Source organism: Toxoplasma gondii, chromosome VIIa (assembly GCF_000006565.2).
Source record: "Toxoplasma gondii ME49 chromosome VIIa, whole genome shotgun sequence".
NCBI classification, from domain to species: Eukaryota; Apicomplexa; class Conoidasida; order Eucoccidiorida; family Sarcocystidae; genus Toxoplasma; species Toxoplasma gondii.
This window is the reverse complement of record NC_031474.1, coordinates 3,697,460-3,722,266: the sequence shown is the minus strand read 5'-3', so window position 1 is coordinate 3,722,266 and position 24,807 is coordinate 3,697,460. Positions and strand designations below refer to the sequence as shown.

The following is a 24,807-nucleotide window of genomic DNA, read 5'->3' as shown; positions in this document are numbered from 1 at the left end:
TCACCCCAAGCTTTTATTTAACGGTCCATTCTCTAGCATGCATTTATGCATATGTCTTTGCAGGGGTTCGCTTTCTCTGTGTGCACTTCACTCTGGAAGGACATTTGGCGACAGTTTTTAGCCGCCGAGCATGCTCAAAATGCGGAAACAAAATGCAAGACATTATCTCAGGCGTTCGTACAGCCCACGCGCCGAAGCACTTGCGTGCTGCAGATCAGACCCTTCTTTTGTGATCACGCAGAGCGCAGCACGGTGCCTGATAAGCCGGAGGTCGTAACCAACGCCTACTTGTGAGAGCCATCATGAAGATTAACGCTAGGTATCCTATCGGTATCAAATGCCGATGGACAAACAGAGGGCTATGGATTTCCAGTGGTAGGGAACATGCTTGCGGGGAGGATATCTGCCGATGAAATAGGGACATGTAAATCACGACACTCACTGCAACAGGCTACGCTGCAATCCTGTGACACTTCTGGTGCGTGACCGCAGCACTAGGCATTCGGTCACTGCTTTATTCTCACAAAGACAATGTGACCTGCTATCCACATTGTTCACCCACTGTCACACATTCTCAAAGCGAGAAGTGAAATATAATTTTTTGTTGGGGAAACATTCTTTTAGAAGATTTTAATTCGCAATCCAACCATGTGCTAGTTACCATATATCTAGATACTTCAAGCTAAATTAAACGGTTTTTTACAAAATTAATTCCAAAAAACTCATTAATAAATTCCTTTCTGTGCTGAGCAGTGGAATAGGAAGCGACCTATCAGACAAAGCCACGATGTCGGAAGTCCGACGTCACACACCAACTGCACATGCGAATGCAAGTCGACAACGTTGCAACTTAGGGCAGACTCGTTTGTGTAAGACAGCTTCTCTCTTGTCGGAGTGAAACACCCAGCCCGTTTTCCCGCGGGGTACTGACTCCCAGCCTCAGACGCGCCACAGGATATCCAACATAAAGAAGGCAATAATAAGGAGCAAACAGTCAGTCTTCTTGGGCTGCCACTGACAGAAGAGCAGGCCTAGGATTTGTTGCTTAACATATCACTATAAAGAGTAACTGCCATGAATCTCATTCTGACCCTTTGGGGTGACTAGCGCATGTTACTCAAGGTCGCTTGAACGCTCCACCCCCCATGTGGCAAGCCGACATGCATGATGCAAGACCGTCGGTCGCACCACTGTCTCTGTTAGACTTTGCTGCGTTCGATTGCATATGGCAGGTACAGTGTCATTGTTGGTATCACACCACGTTGCCTTGCGGTCCTCAGTCTCGTCAGTACTGGTGCCTTATGTGATCTGCTGCGCAGCGAGTTCAGTTTAGCGTCAACTTCACTTCATAGTTCCTCCTCCTCCTCCTCTAGATAAATGACCCTTCGACCGCCCCCTTTTCTCTGCCTTTTCTTGGCTGCCAAGTGTTTTTGCTATTTTTCCACTTGCGATATATAAATCGGCAACAGCAGCTTGATTTAACCTCTGGTAGTCTACTCGAGTCCGGTCGAGTTCCGGGGTGTGTGTCAATTTAGAGTAAAGAAGGGACGGGCAACGCGTGCATGCCCGACAGCGTTCACCGGCTTGGCGTCTGCTCGAAACTTGAAAGACGAACTTTCTCGAGATCTCCCCGTGCACTGTTCGTGTAAATCCGCAAATACTCAAGAGCTGTTGGTTCAGTTCTTTGGGGCAATAGCTTGAAACCGCTGCAAATTTCTCAGCGACTGACCAGGCTGCACAAGCTACGGACGGTTTCTGAGCCTCACTCTCATGCGCCGTCCTTAACCTTTTTGTCGACACCTGCGCGCCACCATGTAGGTTTTTCGAGTCGAATTGGTCGAACGTTTTTCTCTGACCGTCCAGTTGACTCTTTTCACTGTCCCTAGAAACTGTCCTTCCCGCTGCAATGTCTTTCCCCTTCCGGTCCGCTTCCGTAGCAGCGGTGCGGTGTCTGGTTTTCGTCCTTTTTCGTTTGTAGCTGCGACATTGGCCACCTGGAATTCCCGTATTTCCAAGTTTCCACTCGTTTGAATCTTCATCTGGACTTCGAACTTCAGAAGGGACATTTCTGGCATCTCCAACTTGAATTTTTGCCGAAGTTTCGTCTTCAAACGCCTTTCTCTCGCGAAAACTACCCAACAGATCTGCCTCTGGGACGCAGTCGAGTTTCGTCTCGACTGTATGTGGATTTCCTTGGTAGTGCCGCTCGTTTCCACTGAATGTGTACATCCCTGGACGACTTGTTTTTTGTCTGCTCATGTGAAATGCCATTCTTTCTCGTTTCTTTCCAGCCCACTCTCGCGTGAATGCTTCTCAACCCGCCCTGCTGGAAAACACCGCGTTGCAGACCCGTTCTCCCCCGCATCCGTCGTCTTCTTTTTGCTTAATTGGAATGCACTTCATTTTTTGTGCACTCCAGGACGCCCGTCTTTGCGAGGTGTACCACCAGCGCCTCCGACCCCGGTGTCTGTCGCTTGGACCGCAGTTCGGCGATGCTTGCTTTTCCCGAGTGTTTTCGCGAAACTCTCTCTTCTCTGTCTTTTTTCACCGTCCCAGTCAAGCGCGAAACAAACCGAGGCCAGAACCATGGCCGAGGGGGGTTCTCAGAGGACGCGCGAGTCGCCCTGCGAGGGAAGTACTGAAAGCTCGAGTCTTCCACGTGGTGTCGGGAGGCAGGGAAAGGCGTCTGCAGATGCGCAGATCTCTCACTCTGGCAGCTCTGCGTTGATGAGTCCCAGAGGCGCGAAAGCGTTTACAGGGGGCGACTTGCGTCATCTCCCTTTGTCTTTCGAATTTCAGCAAGCGGCGCGGCTCAAAGATACGGGGCTGCGGGGTTGTCCGAGTGTGTCCGGGGGAGTAGTTTCTTCTCCATTTCTTTGCCAGGGAAGTGTGGCTTTGTCAGACTCTCGCGAAACTCGGGAGGGCAAGAGAAGTCCCTCGTCGACTCTCGGAGTCGAAGCGGAAGGCACGATTTCCGCAGACCACATGCAAACAGTAGAGGGAAAAGTGGACAGCGGTTCTCAGAGCCGCGACATGCAGCAGACAGCGCTTGACACGCCGATGACGAATCCCCATGGCCAGATTGGTTTGGGGACTTTTGCGTTTCTAGAAATGGAGACGAGGCGCGGTCACGGCGAGTCCGAGGCGAGCAGGAAAGTTGCTCAAATGGCCAAGAGATGCAGGCGGTCCTCTGTCCTCTGCTGTCGATGCCGCGAATCGCCGACAGCTCAGGAGGCTGTCTCTGCAAGCAACGAGGGGGAAGACAGCGACCGCAAACGGAGTGGAGACTGCGAAGACGCGCGGAGCGACACGGAAAGAAGTCTGCCTTCCACGGTAGGGAAAAGCCGGGACTGCTGCTCATGCTGTTACTGCTCGTGCTGCCAACAGGCAGATGGAAAACCGGAGGAAGCAGAGGGAAGACACTCAGAGGGGGAAGAACGCGACCGCCAACGACCTTCGCTGTCGACGTCAAACACGTGGCAACCGACGTCGAGGCGGATCATTTGCATCGACGGCCCAAGCAGACCTGAAACCTTTGAAAGAAATCTCCGGCAACTCTCCGACGAATTCCCCTGCATTCACCAAGGCGTGAGTTTCCTCTTGGTCCGCTCTTTTCTTGCTGTCCCTTCATGTACCGTGTAGCTTCCGTGGATCTGTCTCAAATCGTTGGGGGAGGATCTTACCGATTTTACTGGGAGGCTTGATCGATGCGACAAAACCCATTCCAGAGAAACCTCTGTTCGAAGCTGAACTGTTTGCGAGAGTGTCAGGAACATCTAGAACGCGGGCCGGTTTCTTAATGGTCGATCTCTCTCTCTCTCTGTCTTGCTGTGTCGATCAAACACGTTTCGTTGTTGATAGTTCATGGACATGCTGATGACGTGAACTCCATTAAGCGACCGATTTCAGATGGAATGCCTTTCAACTCCACAGTTTCCTCCCCAGTGCGTGCCACAGTGTTCATGTACATTCGCATGTTTCGAGGCGGGAGACTTGTAAACACTGCAAGAGAGAGACTTATCACACGTGGCGAAACCGTGAAGAAGAACCAGGCTGAAAGGGGCTGAGATCCTTCGAGGGAATCACCCGAGAGGAGACTGGAAAGAAGACACATGCCGAACAACTTCGTCTCGACCGCGTTGAGTGCGTCTGAACAACGCTGCATGCGCATGTGATACCCCGAGTCTGCAACGCAATCAGACTTGTTTTTCCTTGTGGACGACCTAGCGAGCGGCCTCAGAGCCTGGAGAGAGTTTTCCCTTGAGCTTGCTATTGGAGTTCACTCATTTAAATGTGGGACACAGGTGAGAATCATATCGTTTCAAAATATCTTTGTTTACATTGGAAAAACGCACCCGTCTGACAGTCTCGTGTCTGGACTGCGTTCCTGTCCACAGCTCATTATTTCTTTGCTGGAAACGGCGGAGAACAACTTGTCGCATGCACGCCAGCTCGTCCAGGTCGTCAGCGACACAACGCTATCCTCGTCGCGTGGAGGTTCAGGTGCAGCGGCCCGAGGCCTTTCGAGTGAAGGCGACCTGGGCAAAAGAGGACCCGGCGGAAGTTGCTCTCCTGGGGACAAAAGCTTTTTCTCTTCGACTCCGGACAACACAGACTGGGAACAGGCCCCTTCGTGGCGGCCAGCGAGTCGGAAGAGACAGATGGAGCGCGAAGACGGTGAGAGCGAAAATGCGCGTCATCTGAGAGCGTTGTCTCTCGCTGTTCACGCAAAGGCGCTTGTGAAGTGTATCTAAAGCCGAGAGTGACGTGTACTTATCAGGAGTGCGAAGGTCACTGCAGCTGAGTGGTCGCAGTCTTTCATGGAAGTCTCGCTGGAACACACCCGATATGGAAACTAAGGTTGTTTTGCACATCTTTCGCAGACAGACGCGGTCAGACCGCTTGCCTGTCGAGAGCCAAGATCGCGAAAGAGACAACTTCCCCTAGGGTCGAAGCGTTAACCCAGCTCACGTTTTACGGCTGACGGCCATGCACAGCCTCAACTCTTGAGTAGCGTGTTGACGTATTTATTGCATGCCGAGAAGCGACGGGGCTCGTCGTTTCACGCTTTTCGTTCCGGGAAGAGTGCCTCATCAGACGCGGAAGTTTCAACCAGAACTGCATGTGAACGGCAAAGTGGAAGGTAGACCTCCCACTGGGTTCCGGCTGGAAACGGTTTTCGCCATTATGCACTCGACATCTCCGTTTTGCTGTGCCTGCATGCAGTGGCGAGTCGGCCGCGAGCTTCGTCGCCTCGTTTCTGCGACTTATCTTCGTTCCTCCAAACCGACAGTGCTTCCGCCGGCGGCGACGCGGCGCCGGCGTCTTCCGCCTCGCTCGCTGCTGCCCCCACCGTCTCACGTGTGCCTAGCGGGTCTCTTTGTGCGGCCCCGAACGCGAGCGCTTCCTGCGAGTTGCGAAACTGCTACGCCCGAGGAAGTTGGGCCAGCAGAGAGGCGCCGTCTCCACCAAATCCTGCGACGGCTGGCGCCTTTGGAAACTCCGGCGCGGGTCTGGGGGTCACGGTCGAGCTGTGGTCTGTCGAGTGGACTCAGCGCATGCTGCGCGTGATCTACTCCGCCACGAGTGCGGAAGACGCGAAGGCGAAACTTTCCGCTCTCATGCAGGAGCAGACAGAGCAACTCTTGAACATCCACGCGGGCACACTCTCCGTCATGCCCTTCCACAATGGAGGCGAACGCGAGACCGGCGCAGTCAGTCGCGAGACCACTTCAGGGGTAGACCCCGTGGGCGCAGAGAACGGAAGTAGGGATACGAAACCTGGAAATCTTATTCTGTGATGTGTGGAGTCGAGCTGCATGTGTTAGCTGGTGAGTAGTGCATGCCTTGTGACTCATGATGTCTGTCAGTGAAGGCTTTCTTTCCTGCTGAGTTTCGACTCCAGTGCTCCCCTCGGCACCGAAACTCACCCACAGTCCACTCCTGCAGTACTCAACTCAGGATTCGGTGTGGTATTTGCATCAACAGATCTGAATCCGGATGCCATTTCCGCGGTCATACACATCTAGTGATGCGCTCTGTTCTGGGATGGAAACCAAGCCTTGACCAGAGTCAAGACACCAGCTGGAGAGAAGGAAACTTTTCCGCAGAGTTCTAGACTGCGTGTAAGGACCGCGTCCCTCAGATTGAGAGTATATATATATATATATATATGTATATGTTTGTGTGGTCTGGCCGCTAGTCAAACCAGGGAACCTGATCTAGTGGGTATATGACGGTATAAATGGAAAAGACACGTGCCAGCTGGAGTGTGGGAAGAATTTTTTCTTAGATGCGCGAAAGTGAGCATGAAACAGACGGGGTTTTCTGTGTTTTGAATGCGGCGTGGGGGTACCTGGAAGGCTGCTTTCTGTGCACCGGACGCAAGAAAGTGGAGACCGGACTCCACGGCATGAAGCATGCTTCCGTAATTCGCTGGGTGCAACTTTCGCTCTCCAGAGTTCCGAAGAAGCCGGACAGGACGCTTTCAAGACCTTTTATCTTTCCTGTAGGGCTCGAGGAGATGGAGAAGAAGGTAGAACTACTGCAAACTGACAAACTGCTTCTTGCGCGAGCGGTGAAGGCACAACACGAGCGGATTCAAGTGAGTCTTTCTCCCTCGATTTTCTTGCCAAAATCTTCGTTTAGATATGGCCGGTTTGTGTGTGTTTGAATGACGCAGAACAAATGCGTGTGGTGTGACTTTAGAAAATTATTGAGAGTGCTTTGCCACAAGGATACGGGTAGCGCCGACGGCACACGCCATGGACTACTGTGGGTGCAGACAGTCAACCCCTCAGATTCAGGGCCGGGGTCTAGCTATGATCTTTGTCTTTTTTGTGCCGGCACTGTGCATGAAAGATGCAGCAGCTTTTTTGTTTCAATATACATTGAATCTTCGGAAGTTGCTGTCCTGAGAACTAACAAGCTCTCTGTTCGCTGGCGTTCCCCCATAATGAAGCAGCAGGAGGAAGTGCTCTTCCGAATTCTCCCGCGTTCCACATGCACGTTTCAACGACTCCGTCGTTTATATTGCAGTAAACTGCATACTAAATGGACGCAGGCAAACTTGACACACACGGCTTATCAGATGCGGACCGGACAAATCCTTTTGGTCGGTTCAGAAATGGTGCATTTCTGTGGCCGAGCTTGGCAACAGGGGTGACACTCCGCGGCGTGTGCCACGCGTGAGAGATGCGGGAAAGTCTCTAGCGCCGGGCGGTGCTGGACTCTGAATCCATGATTGTGAACGTTGTATGCTGTTCTATATTTTTACACTCTTGTAAACCAGAGACGCGGAACTAAGTCGGTGCGCCTCGGGTGTGTGTGCCAACGCAGAGTCTGCAAGCAGCGCTTTCCGAGAAGACAACCGAGCTGGAACGTGTGCAGGGAGAGAAACGAGTGCTGCAGCAAGATGTGCAAAAAATCAAAGACGCAGCGGCAGCGCTGCTTCTCGGGAGTTCCTCTCTACGGGCGGGGAGTTCCTGTCGAGACAACAACAGCCCCTTCGATCGACCGTGAGAATTTGCAGAAAACTTTGGGGTAGTGGGGGAGGGGGGAAGCGGGGGGGGGGGGGAGAAATGAGTGCAGAAGACGTGTGAACATACATGGCAATGCAGTGGAAAGAAAACTACGAAAGAGAAAATGAGGGAGAGGGGAATCGAAAGCTCACGGGGGCAGCGGGATATTCTGGAAGCGTATCGAGAAAAACAGCTTCTGGGAGACTTTGCCGCCCTAGCGTGATCGGGAGAATGGTTCGGATTCGCCGGCAGTGCTGTTTTTGGATTTCAATCGTTTCCTTCATCGACGCACCCACCATTGCAAACGCTCTGCATCGCTGTGGACCTCCAGTAAAAATCGTACGAGCGTTTCGTTGCTCCTCTGTAGATATCCTTTCTTTTTTACGGAACTGAGAGGTTTCCATTCACCACCGGTTGGCTGGGTGTGAGAGACTGGTATCGTAAACCGAAACGATATGTTATTTTACTCTCCCCGCTCAATATGAAGAGAGAAAGGCAAGATACCATCGAAGCACATCGACATTTTTTTATCAGCTACTATTTCCCTTTGTCGAAACCTGGCCGATGCCCAGCTGTAGGTGCAGCAGCGGTACCTTTCAAATGACACTCCTGCCCATTCAGACATTTTCTTCCTCTGAGATGGTCCGACGATCTCTGATGGCAGTAAGTGTCTGTGGTCGCATTTCCTTGTGTGGATGATTTGCGTGGTTGCTCCTTCAGGTTTCCGGATGTCTGCTGATTGCCAACTCTCACCCTCCCCCTTCTTGATTGCACTGGAGAATCCCGAGGAGCTGGTGCTGGCAAACTACGGGGACTGCGACGAGGCTTCTGAGACTGCGAAATAGTCGATCTGGATGTGTGCTGCTGGGAAGCGCATTCGACCACGCGGTGGCATCTTCCGCTTTTGGTCCGTTTTCTCTTTAAATGTCGGAATGAAAATGCTTTTTTCGGGCACCTTATTTCCGAATCGTGCGCGACGTCTCCTCGTGCAGAACGGAGTGTCAAAGAAACGGGGTGCGACGGCTCCTTTCTGGGTCCAGTGGACTGCTCTGCCACAGAGGTCAGTGTCCCACAATTCTGTCTGTTTCCGGAGTCTCTTGTTTCGTTGGCTTTGGGGGATGTCAGGCCCTTTTGTAACGCCATCCAGGCAGCGTACGTGGCCGGTGTTGTCACATGGAGTGTTGTTGAACCGTTCAAAACTCATTCGTATGCACTTTTGCGCTCGCTGGCGTCTTGATAACCTAAAGGTAGTCTTTCCGTGGAGAGGAAATGTGAGCAGATACTCGGTCCACAACTTGTTAATCCTAGTGAAAGACAGTGTTCATTGGCGCTGGAGAAGCATGGCAAAGAAGCAACTCCGGGCGTTCATTCTCTTTCGGACCCACACAGCGTGGGATCTAGTAGCGGATATGTGTCCGGCCGTCTCTACGTTTTCCAGCCGGAAGCCGTTTCCTTCTAAACACTGCGTAAAGCCTGCGCGGTCTCTATCCTGCGGAGGTGGTAGAGAACCCGACCCCGACGGGCTGCCCACGTCGTGCCCACAAAATGTTCCACTCTGCGCACGTTAAGGGGCTCTTGCCTAGGGAGTCGATTTCCTTTTCACCTCGGAAGTGCGCCTGCCCCTCACGTGCCTCTGGTAGTGTATACGTCAAGCGGGAGAGCTTCGCAGAAGCAGCGCAAAAGGCGAAATGCCCGCAAGTACAGAGAGTCAAGCGTCGCTGTACCCTTCGCCCGAGAACAGATTTTCAAAAAGGGAAGCAAAGGTTCTTGCGACCAGTCTCTGCCACAATATCCACGCAAGATTGTTACAGTGAAATTGATGGCTGATTCGTTTTGGGCCGCCTTTACCTTGCAAGCACATCCTGGGTAAGGGAAGCTTGCAAGCCAAAATCGCTGAACCCTTCCCCGATGCACTGAGTTCACAGAAAAATCAGCTGAGAACCGAAAGGCCTCTCTAATGACCCGCAGAAAAAAGCTGACTTGGGGTCGCACACCTTGCGCGCGAACGCAGGAAAGTCAGTTCACATTCGAAAAGAGTGAGCAGGACGCGACCTCCATGTGCGTGAACCGGAGGACCGCGAAAAAAGGAGTGAAAACCGGTCACATTGAAACAAGACGGTGAGAGGGCAAAATCGTCGCACTCGCCCAAAAATGCGGAGCAAACATGGAGAAAGGCGAAAATGTAAAATACGCTTCTGCCCCCTCCGATACCTGTGTCGCCGTGTGCCTGCTGCGACTGCCGAGATGAAGACCGCTGACATCCCTGGCAGGGAAGGAAAAGCCCGAGCTACACGCCGCTGGATTCCTTCCTGCTCACAAATACAGTTGGCACGGAGGGACGCCACGTGTTTGGAAACCGTGGAGCTGCAGAGGCAGCCATCCTACTAGACCCAATGGAACACCGAATCCTGAAAACCTCCACTGCGTCGTCCGTCTTTGTCAGCAACTGGTTGCCGGAATGACGTTCCCGCAAAAGATGTACATTCAGTTTTCTTCCTTGTTGTTACAGTTTGACCGCGCTCGTGGAAGAAGGTGGACTCCACCTTGAGGCCGCTGAGCACCCGCATGCGTGTGCTGTCACCGCGTGAGAAAACCGTTAGGTTGCTGCTCAATCGTCATGCAACGTCGTAAAAAAAGCGTTACGAGTCGAGGGCGAAACTCGCAGCCTTGGTGTCTACCAAGTCTACCCCGCCACCAAGACCCTCGCCTCTGCACAGAAGAGCGATTCGCAAGCCTTCCTCTCACTTGCTCTTTTGAGAGGACCTGTCCATCAGCGCCTGGTTGTCGAGATGCAAGTACCTCCCAAGCAGACTGGGAGTCGGCGTTGGGGCTTCCATGATGTCGTCAAAGAGAAGCGCGTCTTGGTCGCCGCCCTCCGAACTCGACAAGCGCGGAAACGGTGGGCGGGAAGACTCTTCTGGCGACCCAGCGGCCTTTGTCACATTCACATTTTTCTCGTCGGCGTCGGTGCCCCTCCGGGCCGCGTTAGCAAGGATGTTTCTCGCCAAGTCCCCGAAGGGTTTGTCCTCCCTGCCGCGGGCTTTCCCTTCATCATCGCGCTGGCCCGACGCTGCCGCCTCAGGGTCGCCTCGACGAGAGCCGGGCGCGAAGAGGAACATGGAAGACGGCAGAGTTCTGTAGTTCCCGTCAGCGTCTTGAGAAGGCGATGGAGTTTGCTCCATCGGCGTCTCGAAACCCATGCGCTTCAAGTCCTGTTCTGAAAAATCAAAGAGTGGTGCACCACCGAGACGCTTTGGGTCGTTGTCCGGCGCCCAGTCGTTTGCTACGGGGTCTTCTGGGAGCGAAAACGCGCCTCCTAGACGCGCGCGCGAGAACGCATGCTGCCAGCCTCTGAAGAGTCGCCGGCCGCCTCCTGGCGTGCCGTCTCCGTCCCGGTCGGAGGGCCTTCTGCGCGGAGTTTTTCCTGGGCTGGCAGGTCCGGGAACTATCCGATCTGGAGGCGCGGACTGAGATCTTTGAGAGGCATTATTAGGATGCACGTGTCTGCCCGACGAATTGGAATGCTTTAAAGGATGCCCCGGCAGTTGCTCTGAGCTACACCCTGACACCTTGCCTAGAGCGGCGGCCGACGGAGACGACGGCCGGGATGACAGCTCCGTTGTACATGGCTCTGTGGCCTCGCCCGCTTTCGCTTCCGATGTGGCACTCGAACGTTCAGCCTCTCCTGTTTTCCGATTCGCTCTCTCGGGCAGCATCCCGGTTTCTGACGTGGACAAAGCAGTCGACGCCTGCTCGCAAGGCGTGTTGGGATCCCCTTTTGGCTCCAGACGACCCAAAACAGCGGCTCGTTGCTCATCTTGTTCCTGTTGCCCCGCGAGACCAGAGGGTGCTCCAGTAAGAGACCTTGGAACACGACCGTGAGGCACCACGCCACGCTCTGCCTCTTTCACGCGATTCGACGCTCTCAGTTTCGCCCTCTCCAGAGACCTAGGAGGGACGCCGTTGCCAACGGTTGCGCGCCTTGAATCTAAGCTGCGAGACTTTTCAGACGCGTCTCGCGAACTCGGCCAAGCGCGCAGCGCCGTGGTTATCTTAGCCTCGGAGGGCGGTCGCGCAGACGCTCGAGCTGGGCCTCGTCCTGTCCGGGCTGCCGCGCTGCCAGAGGAGTCGACGCGTGGCTTATCCAGTTGCACGTTCGCACCCTGTCCAGAATCTGCGTTGTGCGTCACGTCGAGCGATTCTCTTCGACCGGCAGGAGATTGCTGTCCACGGAAAGGATGTGCACGGCTTTCTCCGTCTGAAGGGAGTTGCTCGAAAACGGTTTTCTGGAAATCTGCATCTCGAGTTGTGTTGAAAGCACGCAGCTCTGGCCCCGACCGCAGCGAAGGCGAAGAGCGAAGGACGTGCGGACGCGCTCCGTAGGCCTTGTACGAGGAAGCTGCCGAAGCCGGTGCGTCGTACACGTCGACCACAATAAGTCTGTTCACTCTCTGCTGCGGCTCACCCTTGCCAGAAGGACTCTTCTCAGCGTGGACATCCGTTCGCCCTTCAGACGGACTGGGGTCGCCTTCGGCGAAGCTTTGATAGCCTTCCTGTTCGCTTGCCGGCTCTCGGTCGCCCGCTCCAGTTTCTGGCTGCGTGGCGTTTTCTGCAGCACGGCTATCCTGGACATGCTTGGAGAGGCGAGGACCCGGACTCCCAGAATTATTCTTTCCTGGCCTTAGTCTGGGGCTCGCATCGACCGCCTGGCTGGGCACTTCCCCCGAGGTGACCACCGTCCCAGAGCTGTGCGTCGCTGCAGAAGGGAGAAGCTCCGCTTGTGCACCAAGAAACAGGGCGGGTGAGAAGGGGGTAGGAAGCAGAGGGAAACGAACCGCCAAAGACAGTGGGATGAGAGATTCCGTACAGCATGCGCGTCCCGTGAGGAAGGACCGGAGCGCTGGTTCCGTAGAATCCGGCGTCGGCTCGTTCACACATCGAGGACTACCCCCAGAAGATCGCTCCACAAAGCGTGGAACGCGACAAATTCTCTTTTGTTGCCAGTCGAAAAGATCTGTCTCTCCACACAGAGAGAACCTCTGGCACTCCCCCGCTGGTGGCTGTGTCCGGGGCGCGCCAGAAATGACGGCGTGACCCGCCAAGAGACACAGGAGCATCACATGGCAGTATGGCCGGCGTAGAGTGGCTCGGTGCCCAGTGTTTCCCGACGCCAGAGCCCCCGGTTGTCGTGGGTCACCCATCGCCGACCTCTCCGATAAAAACACCCGTCCCTGTCCATGCGAGGCTTCGCTGTTGGTTTCGTCACCCTGTGAGAAAAGGAGCTTGGCCCTGGACATGACAGGCAACGGAAGATTCCGGCGAGTCCGGCTCCTTCAGTTCACTTGGTGTTAAGTCATACACGAGTAGCACACGACGTGCCACAACCTTGACGCATGCGCAACAGTGTACGGACACCCACAGAGCTCTAGTGACAATGAAAGTCGGCCTCGCATCACTGGTCCACCTGACAAAACGGGACGAAGGAATAGGTGATTCTGACGGCGTTCTGTCGGTTTCTTCTAAACTTGTAGAGAACATACCGCAAAAGCAACTGTTGCGGAAAGGGCCAATACGAAAAACGTTGAGGGTTGTCGCGTTTTTTTAGACTCAACTAGTCCCCTACACGCTGCATCTCAGTGACGTGGGAATTTCAAAGATGAAAGAATCGCTGACAAATCGTCGAAGATGAACGATCCTAGCTTCGTACTTCCGGCGACGGATTTGGAATACTGGAAATTCCAACCGTCGGGAGGACCTGCACATTCGCCTATGTGGCACTCGGTGTTCCCAAGTTGCAGTTATATGAGCCTTTTAAGGCTTAGGCAGGGAAAATCAAGGAAACTCTGGAACTTCCGGTCAAGAACAACAAAGCTCTGTTCAGGAGCCGCCGCGCCTTCCCCCGTGAAACGACGAGGAACAGGCACCCGTAGACGTTAATATGCGATGAGAGAGCAAGGCAAGGACAGGGCCCTCTGAGTGTGCTTCAAAGACCAAACCGACATAATTTGAGAGTGTATTTGGAACGTTCGTTGCCGCAATCAGGGAAACAACAACAGAAACGGGAGAAATTCTACCACAGCAGCTGGACGAAGAGGCCCTCAACGGAGACGCAACTTCAGATACCGTGAGGGGAGGAGTTTTCACCTGCACTAAGCCATAAACATAGCAAAGGAACCCGAGTACTTTTTAATGAAAAAAACAACAAAGGATTCCCCGTCAAACGGCATTCGACGGCTTCAGGCCTACACAGACGGTGCACTCCCATGCCGAGCACTGTGAGAGTGCACGGCTCTGTGAGCATGGGACGATGGCGAATTTAGAAGGACGTACGGAGGACTGCAGAACTACATACACGATTCACAATAACGACTCTCAGTTCACTGGCAAATTAGACGGAGGTTCGTCCCTAAGTACTCCGAAATGTGCAGCGGACGCAGACTGATAACAAACGCACTCGCCTCACGTCCAACGTCCGCCCTCCCGCCGGAGACAGCACGGCGGGGACGTCCAAGGCACATGAAGTACGTTTTAAGACAGGAAAGAATTCATGGAAAAAATCCCGTTGCGCAGCCAACGTTAGCGGTTGAGCGCAGGAGTCAGTACCAAAAGAAAAATTTCCCCCTTGAACTGTACACCGTGCAGTACCCTTGCTAACGGCAGCATTTAGAGCGGGGCGATAAGAAATTGTAAATTGGTGACCCCCGATCCATTCGTTCCAGCTTCCCACTAGCACCTGAAGCGACGAGTAAACACTTCAGGTGTAGACCAAAACACAGAAAAATTCAAAAGGTTTCTAAGAGGCATGCATCGTACGCACACGCCTCCTGTCGCCGACCTTTCTCGGTTCGCCCCGCATTGTCAAATTTTGCCCTCCGCCAGATCGGCTGGTGGGAAGTGACCGCCTTGGTGGGAAGTGACCGCCTTATAATTGGTGCCTCCTTCAGCCTCTCGAATAACCTCGAAACCGGCTGTGACGTTGGCGTGAGCGAACAGCGGAGGAACATACTACACAACGGCTCCATGAATTCACTTCCGTTTTCTAACTTTCAGTGGGTCTACGAGTTGCCATTTCCTGAAAGCTTACAACTACCCTGAACATCAGCTTACTGCTATCTCTTCCCGCGCACGTCTAATGCTACCAAGCCCCATCTCATCAACTCCACTAGCAACCGACTCCTGGCGGGAGGGCCAGCTGACTGTACCGCACGCTTCGTCGGGCGCTTGTTGTTGACACGTACGGTGAACTGGTGTGTCACGCTTTGGCCGGTGGCCCTATACCGTGCGGAATCTGGAAGGCACTCCGGTGCTACGTAGTGCGGTCAACTGACGGTCTCCCGGCAGCTACTTAATTTCTCCGAACGATTCTACCGCAGTGTGTGCGTGTACGCTGCACTGATACAGTAACTTTGACCGACGTCCTCATCCTTCGACGACTTCTCATCTCCGTAGCTGCAAGAGGTCCGACCTGCTTACGCTTCTGCTCTGTTTCCGATGTGTTGTGCCACGAGCAACAACACATCCCATCAGCCTGAAAAGGATCTGACATCCCTACCACTCAACTGTTAGGATAAACTGAAGAGATCCACCACACGGTTGCATCAGACGCGCACACGGACGGAAAAAATGCGCCTAACGCAACTCTTCTGAGCATCATATAACTCCATTTCCTCTTCACACTCGCACACTACACGTGCTCAAAGTACATGCACACACACGAACGCAAAAGCTCGACGGGCTTTTCACGTAACGAAACTGCCCGCCGCCGTACGCGTAGGTGGCGAGCAGCGGTTCACCAACAGATTCGGACTGCTGGTACATCGTTGTCACGTCCCTCTTCGAGGTGGTAGTTTGTCTCATTCCCCTTCTGAAAAGTTAACACTGCAGAGACCTCGGGCCGACGGACGTCACCTCGGCCAGAGATGCGGCCGACGCTGTTTCAAGCTGTGTGAGAATGCTGCCGCTCGGTTATTTCTGCGGACAACTGTAACGACAAACACAATGCGTCACAGCACTGCTTCCGGTTTCTGCTAACGCGGCACCGTACCTGTGAAAACCGTCAACACGGGTTAGGCTGCTGACTCAGTGCATCGCAAATGACCTCACGCACTCGCCCTGGTGCTTCCGACCCATCTCTTTGCATCTGTATGCGTGCTTTGCGCGCACGACTCGCTTGCTGGCTTTGCGATTTCCAGTGTAACCAGTTGTTCGTCTTCGTGCAAATGAACCACAATCTACAGCTGGGCAGCTCAATTCGAACGACCACAATACTACTGATTACCTACTGAACAAGCGACAACTGCCGAATAACGAACACTGGACTCCAGTCGTGTGTTCTAGTATGCATGTACCATCGAGACACATCATCCATGCAGTACCATTTCCTTCCTTACCGCTTTGCCTGTTTCACTACCCGGTACGATCGCAAGGCCTGCGTCAACATCCGCCTGTGGGTATCACACGTCACGGAAGCATTACCAAATTGGGAATCGACCGTAGTTAATCACGTTCCACGACTTAATTTCGATCACCTGTGTCCGACTAGCTCCGAGTCCGTCTCAACACTCAACCACTAATATAACGGTTTCCACATAATGGTTCCCCACACGCCTTAAGTGCTGCATGGAATATCACTGCAAAATGTGAGCGGATGCCGCAACGTCACTGGTTGTGGAAGCCACAGACGCAAATCATGAATATTATCGTGTCCACACACTGTGGGGTAATTCATCGCTACATCGATATACAGGTTATGTTTGTCCTCGTTACCTTTGCCCGACTGAAGTCGTTCATGGACATGTACGCGGCGCTTCGTTGGAATAGAGCGTCTGCATTCTTCGAGCTGCACACCCACGGATACGTTCAGACGCATAAAGATCTGTTCTGTCTGGCTACAAACGCCACGGATTTCTCTCGACACACCAGGCACGAAGCGCTTCAGTTTAGGTGTTTAGCCTCTGCAGGGGATGTACGGTTGTCTTTTTCTCTTCATGTTATCTTACTCGATAGCCAGGGCTTTGTTACAATTATCAAGTGCTTGTGTCAGCAGTGTAGAACGGTAATCGATCGCTCGATCTTCAACGGCTTCTGTTGTCTGTGCCTTGGCCAGCTGAAGATAGTTGTGTAGCTGGAGCTCGATTGCTGCTGTTTTGTCTGCGTCGCTCGCAGTTTTTGCGTCCATATTGGAAAGGTATCCTAGACTCTGATTAGCCAGATACACCGCCAAGTCCGTTTGGCCATCTGAATCGGTCACCACACACGCCGACAGCAAAACATAATAATGATGAGCAGTGTCTCGATGACCTGTTGAATCTGCCACTGTGAAAGTGACACTGCCCAAGTCAGAAAGCGATGGCACTGGCCTTTCAGAAAACCATGTCGTTGTCGCCGAAGTCACAGAACCCGTGCGTAATTGAGGAAACATCGACATACCGGTGAGTAACTGAGATGCTTCTTCGGTGTCTCTCTTTGCTCGTTTCAGCAATACCGCATTGGGTAGCTTCGCGTTGCTCTCTTGGCCGAGCTGAGAGACAACGATATCCATTGTTCTTCTGGGATCAATTCCTTTAGCTTGGCCGATCCTGGTGGCTCTTTCATTCTCGATTGCTTCAAAGAGTCTCGGTTCCGAGTTCATTAAGTACGAACGGAAATTCTCGTACGCATGCTTCACTTCCTCTAGTGGCGCCTGGTGCAGTGCACCAAGGGCAGTCTCCGCATCTTTTATTTCTTTCTTCAGTTGCTCTGCGTTCCGCACTAGACCTTCTTTGACAGTCATTGCTGCTTGCTGAATCTCAAAGGCGTACGACTCGAAATGAGCAAGCAAGTACCTCCTTTCTAATTCGCCCTGTTCGACCTTCTGGATGTCAGTCTCCATTGCGGTCATCCACTGTGGCGGAATTACAACAATAAACTGGGAACGCACACATTAACTTTCGAGTTCTTAGCATCCGCATCAACTGATGCACTACCAACTGCTTCGGTATCGGCGCTGCCGTGACTGTCCGATACAGACCGTTCCAGAGCATGCCTGCCGTGCCCACTGCAGTCCCGATGGGTACCTCTCACTAGACACGCCGCTAAACTTGCGAACAATAAACGGTGATGGTTCTGGTGTCTCAGTGGAAAAGACTGGCTGCTTTTTCTTGGTTTCGAACACTCGTGTGTACTGGCATGACTATAGTATCGTGAATCTACCAGCTCCCTTGAAATGCAACAGCTTCTACCACGGTGCCAAACGGTTACAGACTCCCCCAAGTGCCCCACTGAAATTACGAAATTATACTTCTGGGCTCGCGACTGTCCCTCAGTAACTCGCCGGGTGCTTGTTCGATAATTATATTAATGCATTCCGACGTACGGCGTGGACGATACCGTTCTACTTAACCAGCAGCACATGTGCTACATCAACACATTTATGCATTCTACAACACTTCGTGACTTACGAGGAGCTTATCAGTCCGGTACGGCGGGTTCCTATCGACTAAGTTGTCGACATATTTCTTGTCGGCCGCCCAGTACACCGCTCCCAAAGCAGCTCCAGCTCCCCCGTCCTCCACCCAGCGAACCTTCGCTGCTTTTCCTGCTTTAACCTCACAGTGCACTGCTTCGGCGATGGTGGAATGGATCCAAGCACTTCTCGCAAGGGAATTAAGGACATCGGCAGCAACGACGTTCGTGCCGGCTACTCCCGCTTTGCTGAAAGTTTCCTCCAGGAATGCCCTGAGCTTGGCCTGATCGTGACCCATCGCATGTAACACCACCGCACCGACCTTCCGTCGTTTTTCAGAACCAGCGTTTGAATGCCGAGCTCCACAACTTGCCTCACGAAACATTTACCCATTGGCACTAGTGCCTCCCACGGTGACGAGCCGCTCTATTACAAGGTACGCCTCAGAAGTGGCACTGGTGGAAGGATGCATACTAACAAAACGACAGGTAGTCACATGAAGTGTCAACTAAACTGACCTGCAGCGGCGCACACAGCTTGTCAAAGTGCTTCCGCGTTATGTCGTAGCGCACGTCGCTGTTTTTGAGGATGAACTTCAAATCGATCGCCGCTTGGTTTACGTCACAAAGAGCACGAATCGCCTTCATACACTTTGCCGGTGTATACGAACAGAAGACAAGCGAAAGACACAACTGATCAATTCTGAAGACGGTTTGGCTGCCGCGCTCTAGTTCAATTTGATGTTACTGCAGGTGAGTCTTGTGGTTGTTAGAAACCCATCGAAATGCAGCAACGTAAAACAAAGAGACGCTGCTTGGAAACTGGGAACAACATCATCTAACCTCCATCATGATGTGCATCACCCGCGACGCAACATTGACTCGTGTTTCTCGCACCACGCGTATCCGCTCCCCCTTTTAGTTTCTGCGGAGATCCACCTTTTGGATGAACCCAGCAGTCACTCGCTGTGCGAGTTTCTTCACACGGTACTACAATGAAAGAGATCAATGCAATTTCACATTTTGTCTGCTCGTCATATTGTCTCACCGCTTTACTCATGCGCCAATAACGGGCCGTTTTTGTTCTGATTTCTTCGTGGAACCTCTCTTTGATGTGGTGTCTCAAGTGTTTGGCGAGCTCGTTGACAGCCTGAAAAGAAATTAGTTCATGCACCGGGGATAGTGAGTCCTGGCGCCCGGGATGCCCCACGTATGTGTGCTCCCGGCAATTCGATCGCTCATTCGGCATGGGACCCCTGTTGTCACACAAGAAATCTGCGCGACGGTTAGTGAACGGGGAAAAAAACGGTTTCAGAAAAAACGAGTTCACGGACTACCACTGTCACTATTCTCCTATTCATATGGGGGCGAGGCTCATTGCTCTCTGCCGAGCCGGGCGTGGATACTGCACAAACAACCTCCCGCAGGCATCCCTAAACCTCTACGAACATGAGAGCAAACTCAGCGGGCACGTGTCGCCTTTTCATTCACGGAACACCACGAACCTTTTCTTGTACCTCCGGTGTCTGACACCTAGCGATGAGGCTTGCTTGTGAGTCCGAGGCCCGGTGAAGAGAAGTCTAAGAACGAATCTGATGCCGCCAACCCTGACGGCATCATATCTCAGCGCGCAGTAACACAAAGCATACCGCCACTATGGCGTACAGTCAACCGCCTCGATTGAAGATGAACTAGCCGCTGCATAGCTTACGTCCAAGACACCGATATCTCCCGCCGTTGCGCTCCCTAGAACTTTGACCGACACCTGTTTTTGAGGCTGCCTCACAACCAAAGGGTCTTGTTCGGTGCTTGCCGTTCTGAGCTCAATCACTGCCACTGATATTTCGGAGAAGCCAACGTCCACCAATGCAACGTGGACCACTCCCTTTTCCTTCACAGATGCCCCGGTTGCAGACTGTAGCCTAATCAAAGATTCGTACTCCGCCGGAAGTTTCTCGCAACACCACCAGTTGATTAGCGCAGATATTCTTGAGAGCATTATCGACGGCCCCTTTTCCACGCCCTGAGCTGCAGTGAGTATCATCAAATCCTTCTCTGTAATCGAAGATGGTACGACCAGAACGCCGATGTGGGGTAAATGACGATGCTGATGCATGTGGCGAATTAAGTCGATTCCCGACATATTCTGTTCTGTGGAGCAAGCACCACTTAGATGCAGTCCTGCTGTGTGCAGCCGACCTACGAACGCTCCAACGGCTACTGGCAAGGGGATCTGTAAGGAAAGCGATATTTTCCCCAATAACAAAAGCACCATATTAGAATGCGGGCCAATTCTGTCTTCCCTCATTTCGCTTGCCAGCGACGGATCATGACCACCGTCATGATATGCGACAGATCACCACTTTTTTGGTGAAAGCGGGACGAACGGCTGTCGAACCAAAGTCTCTCCTCCTCAGAATCAGCCTCAACTCTAGAGATGCGTTCTCGACTTACTTTGAGTTGCTGGTTGTTGAAATCAACGTGAAAAAGCAGTTCCCCATCACTGAGGAGACCCACTTGAACGCTCGGGCAAAAAGCAAGGCGAGTTTCCAATGCCTTAGCCTGTTCCACCGTGTGTACGGGAATCCACAACGGCAATTCCTGAAGACAACAAAACCGCTGGAGCCAAGTACTGACTCTGCCACGCTGTCTCCCGCGGGCGGCAGACGTAGGACTTGTGCCCCTGGGACTGACACCCTCGGCTGCCTAAAGATCGGGCAACTCGTAAATCTGTGATGCGTCGCATCACTGAGGCTGTTACAGCAGCAAGCGGCTTTACGACACAGTCAGCCTAGGACTGATTCTTAACCACTCGATGGTCATTAGTGATGAGGGAGGCATACTCATCTCACCACGCCATACGTTAGACGCGCTCACCATAATGGTATCGTTCGGTTCCGCGTTTACTCTCGCCTCCGCCTCCTCACCGAACAAGCTGTACATCACATACGACACCGAAAGGCTTTAAGTCAGATGTTGATACTCACTCCCTACAACGCTTTTTCGACCGCCATATACGGATGCAAGTTCAAACGTCCGACGAACAGAAACATCCCACCTCGTCGGCTGTACTATAATTGTTGATAAGTGTTCACGGGAACCAGGACCACGAGAAAACCAAGGCCCCACAGCGACTATAAGGGTGTACATCTTGGAGCTTCTTCCCCGTTACAAAAATCACTACCTGATTCACAGATGTCCACCCAGTTCTGATAAGTGGCATGCAATGGCAGTACTCTGGCAGCGATGCATTCATCCGACTGCTCGCAACACCGAAACGTATATAACAGAGTCACTTGAACAAGCGAGCGTCTCTCTCCCTATAGCATGACTAGAAGGCTACACCGCTTCCTACGAAACTCGACTATCCTACGCAGCTGCATCCTCTGCTCCCTTGCGGCGAAACTGTTGCACCCCCCAGCCTGCTGTGCTCATGATAGCGTGCGCTACCTCACACCTGTTGCGTGCTTACCGGACTTTGCCCGCGTACGCAATAGAGGAAGGGATAAAACGCCGCGCGACCATCTTGTCCAAGCCTCCCTTATTCACCGCTCTATCGGCACCATCGCGAGTGCCACTTGCGACGACGCTCATCTGCGAGCCCAACTCGAATCCAAGCAACATATCACTACCTGTCACGACGGCCGCCATTTTAGTGTCCGCAGATCAACTGGCACCGCTCCAAGTCAACTTTCAACTGCACCGCCGCAATGTCACTGCCGTGATCACAAGCGAAGTTAACTCCGAAGGTAGCAAATCGCAACGTAGATGAAGTTATTAATGTATACAAGATAACCACAGCGGGTTATAATAGGGAGGCCTGAAGCTGTACGCCTCCCCCGGACCAGCATGGAAACCTGCGTCCCCAACGAACGGTTTCTAGCTTCCACCGTCTGTCGGTTTCGTCGCAGTGTCGCTCCCACCACGAATTATGGAACAGCCAGGAACGCACAAAGCCGCTGTTGCAGAAAAGTTTGTTGAACTGCCAAATCCTACACCACGGGCGATTCTCACTACGTCGCTCACTGGAAAGTTCAGCACCGGGATTTCGGCGTATCTGCCCACAGCCTCTCCTGATTTGGTGCCCGGTTGGAAGTTAACAGAGCACACCCAGGACTCCTGCCTTATGAAAATGCTTCGGAATATAAATTCTCTCTACAGACGCTTGCACGATGTATCCACAAGAACGGACCCGAGAGGTGCCAGACAAGTGACGATGACCCAAGCCTCAGCGGCACGCAAACGGCACAGCTGCACTGGAAGAAATTTGACGTGTCTCTTCACGTTGAACGCGTGTGTTTCGCTTTCATTCATCAACCAGTTAGGACTGGTAACGAAGGATTCCTCTCAAATGTCACCATTACGTCGCCGAATCTGCTTTCCCCCGCCCCCCGTCTGACCATCCTACCAGTGTTTTTGCGGGTTCAGTCTAGCGACCACTGGTCCGCGATCCGAACTAGCCCTTCAGCGGCAGGAACCTCCTCACTGCTCACCAATCCCCGGCAAGAACAGGTACGGCTACCGCACGCGGTGTATGCTTACACCGACAGCTACAGGATCAAACCTCTTCCGTCCTATCCTCTGCTACACGTATATACAGAGTACGAGGGCCCGTAAGACCGGAACACATTACAACACTGTAACCGTAAATCGCTCCAAACGAGGTCCGACACATCTGTTGCGGGATACTACAGAGAAAGGATGAAGTAGAAGTTGTATTTTGCGGCCAGCGCGGTAGCCATCCATGCGGTTGTACGCTGCGTGTTTCTTTCGAGCTACGTCCCCTATGCTGGAATAAGTGTGCGCAAAGGAATCGTATACGAATCCTCGTAGCCACGTCGCTCAATGGGGGCACGCTTCACGTCAGATGAGTTTTATTATAAGACTCAAGGCTGAATGGACCACCCGATGGATTCAGGGGGCTGAAGCCTACACTCGGTTGAGAGACTATCGATCAGGCTTCCCGAAGGAAGAAAGACGGGCACAGATCCACGATATAGTGTCCCTAGTAAAACACTGAACCCCGAGAAATCTACCCCGCGCCAGGGGACTAGATGGTTTCGACCCTCGTTTGAAGTGAATGACGTAAAACACATTCCTCAAATGTCTCTGTGAAGGTAAGAGTGACTTGCGAATACAGGCGGACCCCTTTAGGGCACCGTCGGTGCTTGCGAGGCTACCGACAGCGTAGCCTCCAAAGAAGACGATCCGCATGTCGGGAGCCCTGCTGGAAAACGAAGGATGCTAACCTTCGGTGTAGCCGAGACACGCTGCCCTGGCGTATTCATTGCCGTGAAAAGGCACAACGGGTGCGACCCGTCCGTTGCATTGGAAACACTGTTTTCACCACTTTACGGTTCCGGCGAACAAGCAGCATTGCCGTGACGACTTCCACAGCGTGGCTTGTTTCATCAGACCCTGCGACGGCCTCTCTGCTCCACGTCACCTTCCGTGCTTCGTATTCCCGTCACCAGCAAATGCACATGAAATGCGCATTGGTCGTATGTACCCGGCTCTCCCGTCTAGCAGTTCCTCTCAACTGACAGTGGCTAGCACCCCCATACACTGCTTCCTCTTAAGCCATCTGATCTGCACTGTTTCAGCACTATGCGAAGTTTGGTGACCTGCGCGGCTTCGTTCTGCTGCTCAATCGAGTGAAGCATCCCCACGAACGCAAAACTGAGTAGTTAATACTCGTCCCCGGTCAGCGACGACTGTCCAGTAAGCAAAACTGCATTAGATACGTTGACACCACATAGCGTGACCAGTCAAAATTCCACATGACAAGAGGCGAGATCACGTACATGCCGTCCACGGTTTACGGGCCGTACCCTAGTCCGAAACTACAGCAGTCAGGTGAACGGACGCGGGAGAGGCACCCGTGGACAGCCCGCTCCTCCCCTGACTGGATATCTACCAGCTGAAACGACAGAATGAGTATAAACTGTGAGCAAAAGATCTATACGACCTAAACACGGCGCGAAATCACCAGCAGGGCACCAAAGACACTGACACCATCCCGCCGTCCCGTCTGCGAGGATGGCATTATACCACGCGCCTCCACGGTTAAGCACCGCAGCTCCAACAGCTTACTTTTCACGACCTATCCACTGTTGGTTTTTTTCCCTCTTTAGTTCTGGCGTAAACATGCAGTATGTCCAGAAAAAGCTGCGTTTGACTCACGGCGAACAGTGCACTCACCCGCCTGCCGCACGCAGAGACGCGGCCAAAGGGCACTCCTAGCTACGCAAGTAACAATTCGGCTCAAGATATCCTGTTATTTCTAGTCTTTTGGGCATTTATAGTAATCCGGGCTGTATACAGGAAACCACATCAAAAGATTTACTGTGGAATATGACGCGAGTTCGTAGTAGATCAGCGGCCATCGTCGTACTGACGTTAGTGTGCTTGACAGCGTGTGAAGGCAGCTTTTGTCAATGCCACCGACTGGCCTGCGCCCGACTTCCCGAAGCGACAACTATCACAAGGACTTCATCTACGCACCGCTGCACACCAAACACATGTGACCACGCAGGCCGCATACGGGTGTAGATAGCTAGGGTACTTCCGATTATAAGGAGGGTGTTCGACGCCGATCATCCACCTGAGTCACTAACGAATAGAACAGCTGCAGCAAGACACGAAGAGAAACAGAGTCGCGGGGGTGACCTGCGCGAAAAGAAGCCCGAAATTAGAAGGGAAACCACCTGCATAAGAGACTTTCGTACGTTTAAAATGCCACTTGGTGTAGGGAGGGGAGGCGGGCGACACTTAGTATGAAGAGCGAATGAGGCACCCGGAACGGATGTCGCATCGTCACTGGCTGTGTGGCTGAACCGCTACT

General features: G+C 52.9%; 3 protein-coding genes across 3 annotated transcripts; 1 reads left to right on the top strand and 2 right to left on the bottom strand.

The window, feature by feature from the left end:
• The first annotated feature begins 1,652 nt into the window (after positions 1–1,652).
• Positions 1,653–8,997, top strand: TGME49_201900 (hypothetical protein). The gene is made up of 6 exons (XM_018779180.1): positions 1,653–3,588; positions 4,398–4,677; positions 5,227–5,766; positions 6,513–6,604; positions 7,339–7,517; positions 8,241–8,997. Exons 1-6 carry the CDS (start codon positions 2,182–2,184, stop codon positions 8,257–8,259), a joined length of 2,517 nt encoding a protein of 838 aa, XP_018637428.1. The 5' UTR covers positions 1,653–2,181; the 3' UTR covers positions 8,260–8,997.
• Positions 8,998–9,059: 62 nt separating this feature from the next.
• Positions 9,060–14,292, bottom strand: TGME49_202010 (hypothetical protein). Its single transcript, XM_002367446.2, has 2 exons — positions 10,266–14,292; positions 9,060–9,829 (listed from the first exon to the last, which is right to left on the bottom strand). The coding sequence occupies exons 1-2, from the start codon at positions 12,815–12,817 to the stop codon at positions 9,808–9,810; spliced, it is 2,574 nt and encodes an 857-aa protein (XP_002367487.1). The 5' UTR covers positions 12,818–14,292; the 3' UTR covers positions 9,060–9,807.
• Positions 14,293–14,585: 293 nt separating this feature from the next.
• On the bottom strand, positions 14,586–24,355 carry TGME49_202020 (DnAK-TPR). The gene is made up of 12 exons (XM_002367447.2): positions 21,436–24,355; positions 20,841–20,898; positions 20,418–20,564; positions 19,675–20,196; positions 19,012–19,113; positions 18,483–18,614; positions 17,960–18,247; positions 16,950–17,403; positions 16,520–16,757; positions 16,287–16,359; positions 15,911–15,964; positions 14,586–15,501 (listed from the first exon to the last, which is right to left on the bottom strand). Exons 1-12 carry the CDS (start codon positions 21,612–21,614, stop codon positions 15,457–15,459), a joined length of 2,292 nt encoding a protein of 763 aa, XP_002367488.1. The 5' UTR covers positions 21,615–24,355; the 3' UTR covers positions 14,586–15,456.
• Positions 24,356–24,807: the final 452 nt, after the last annotated feature.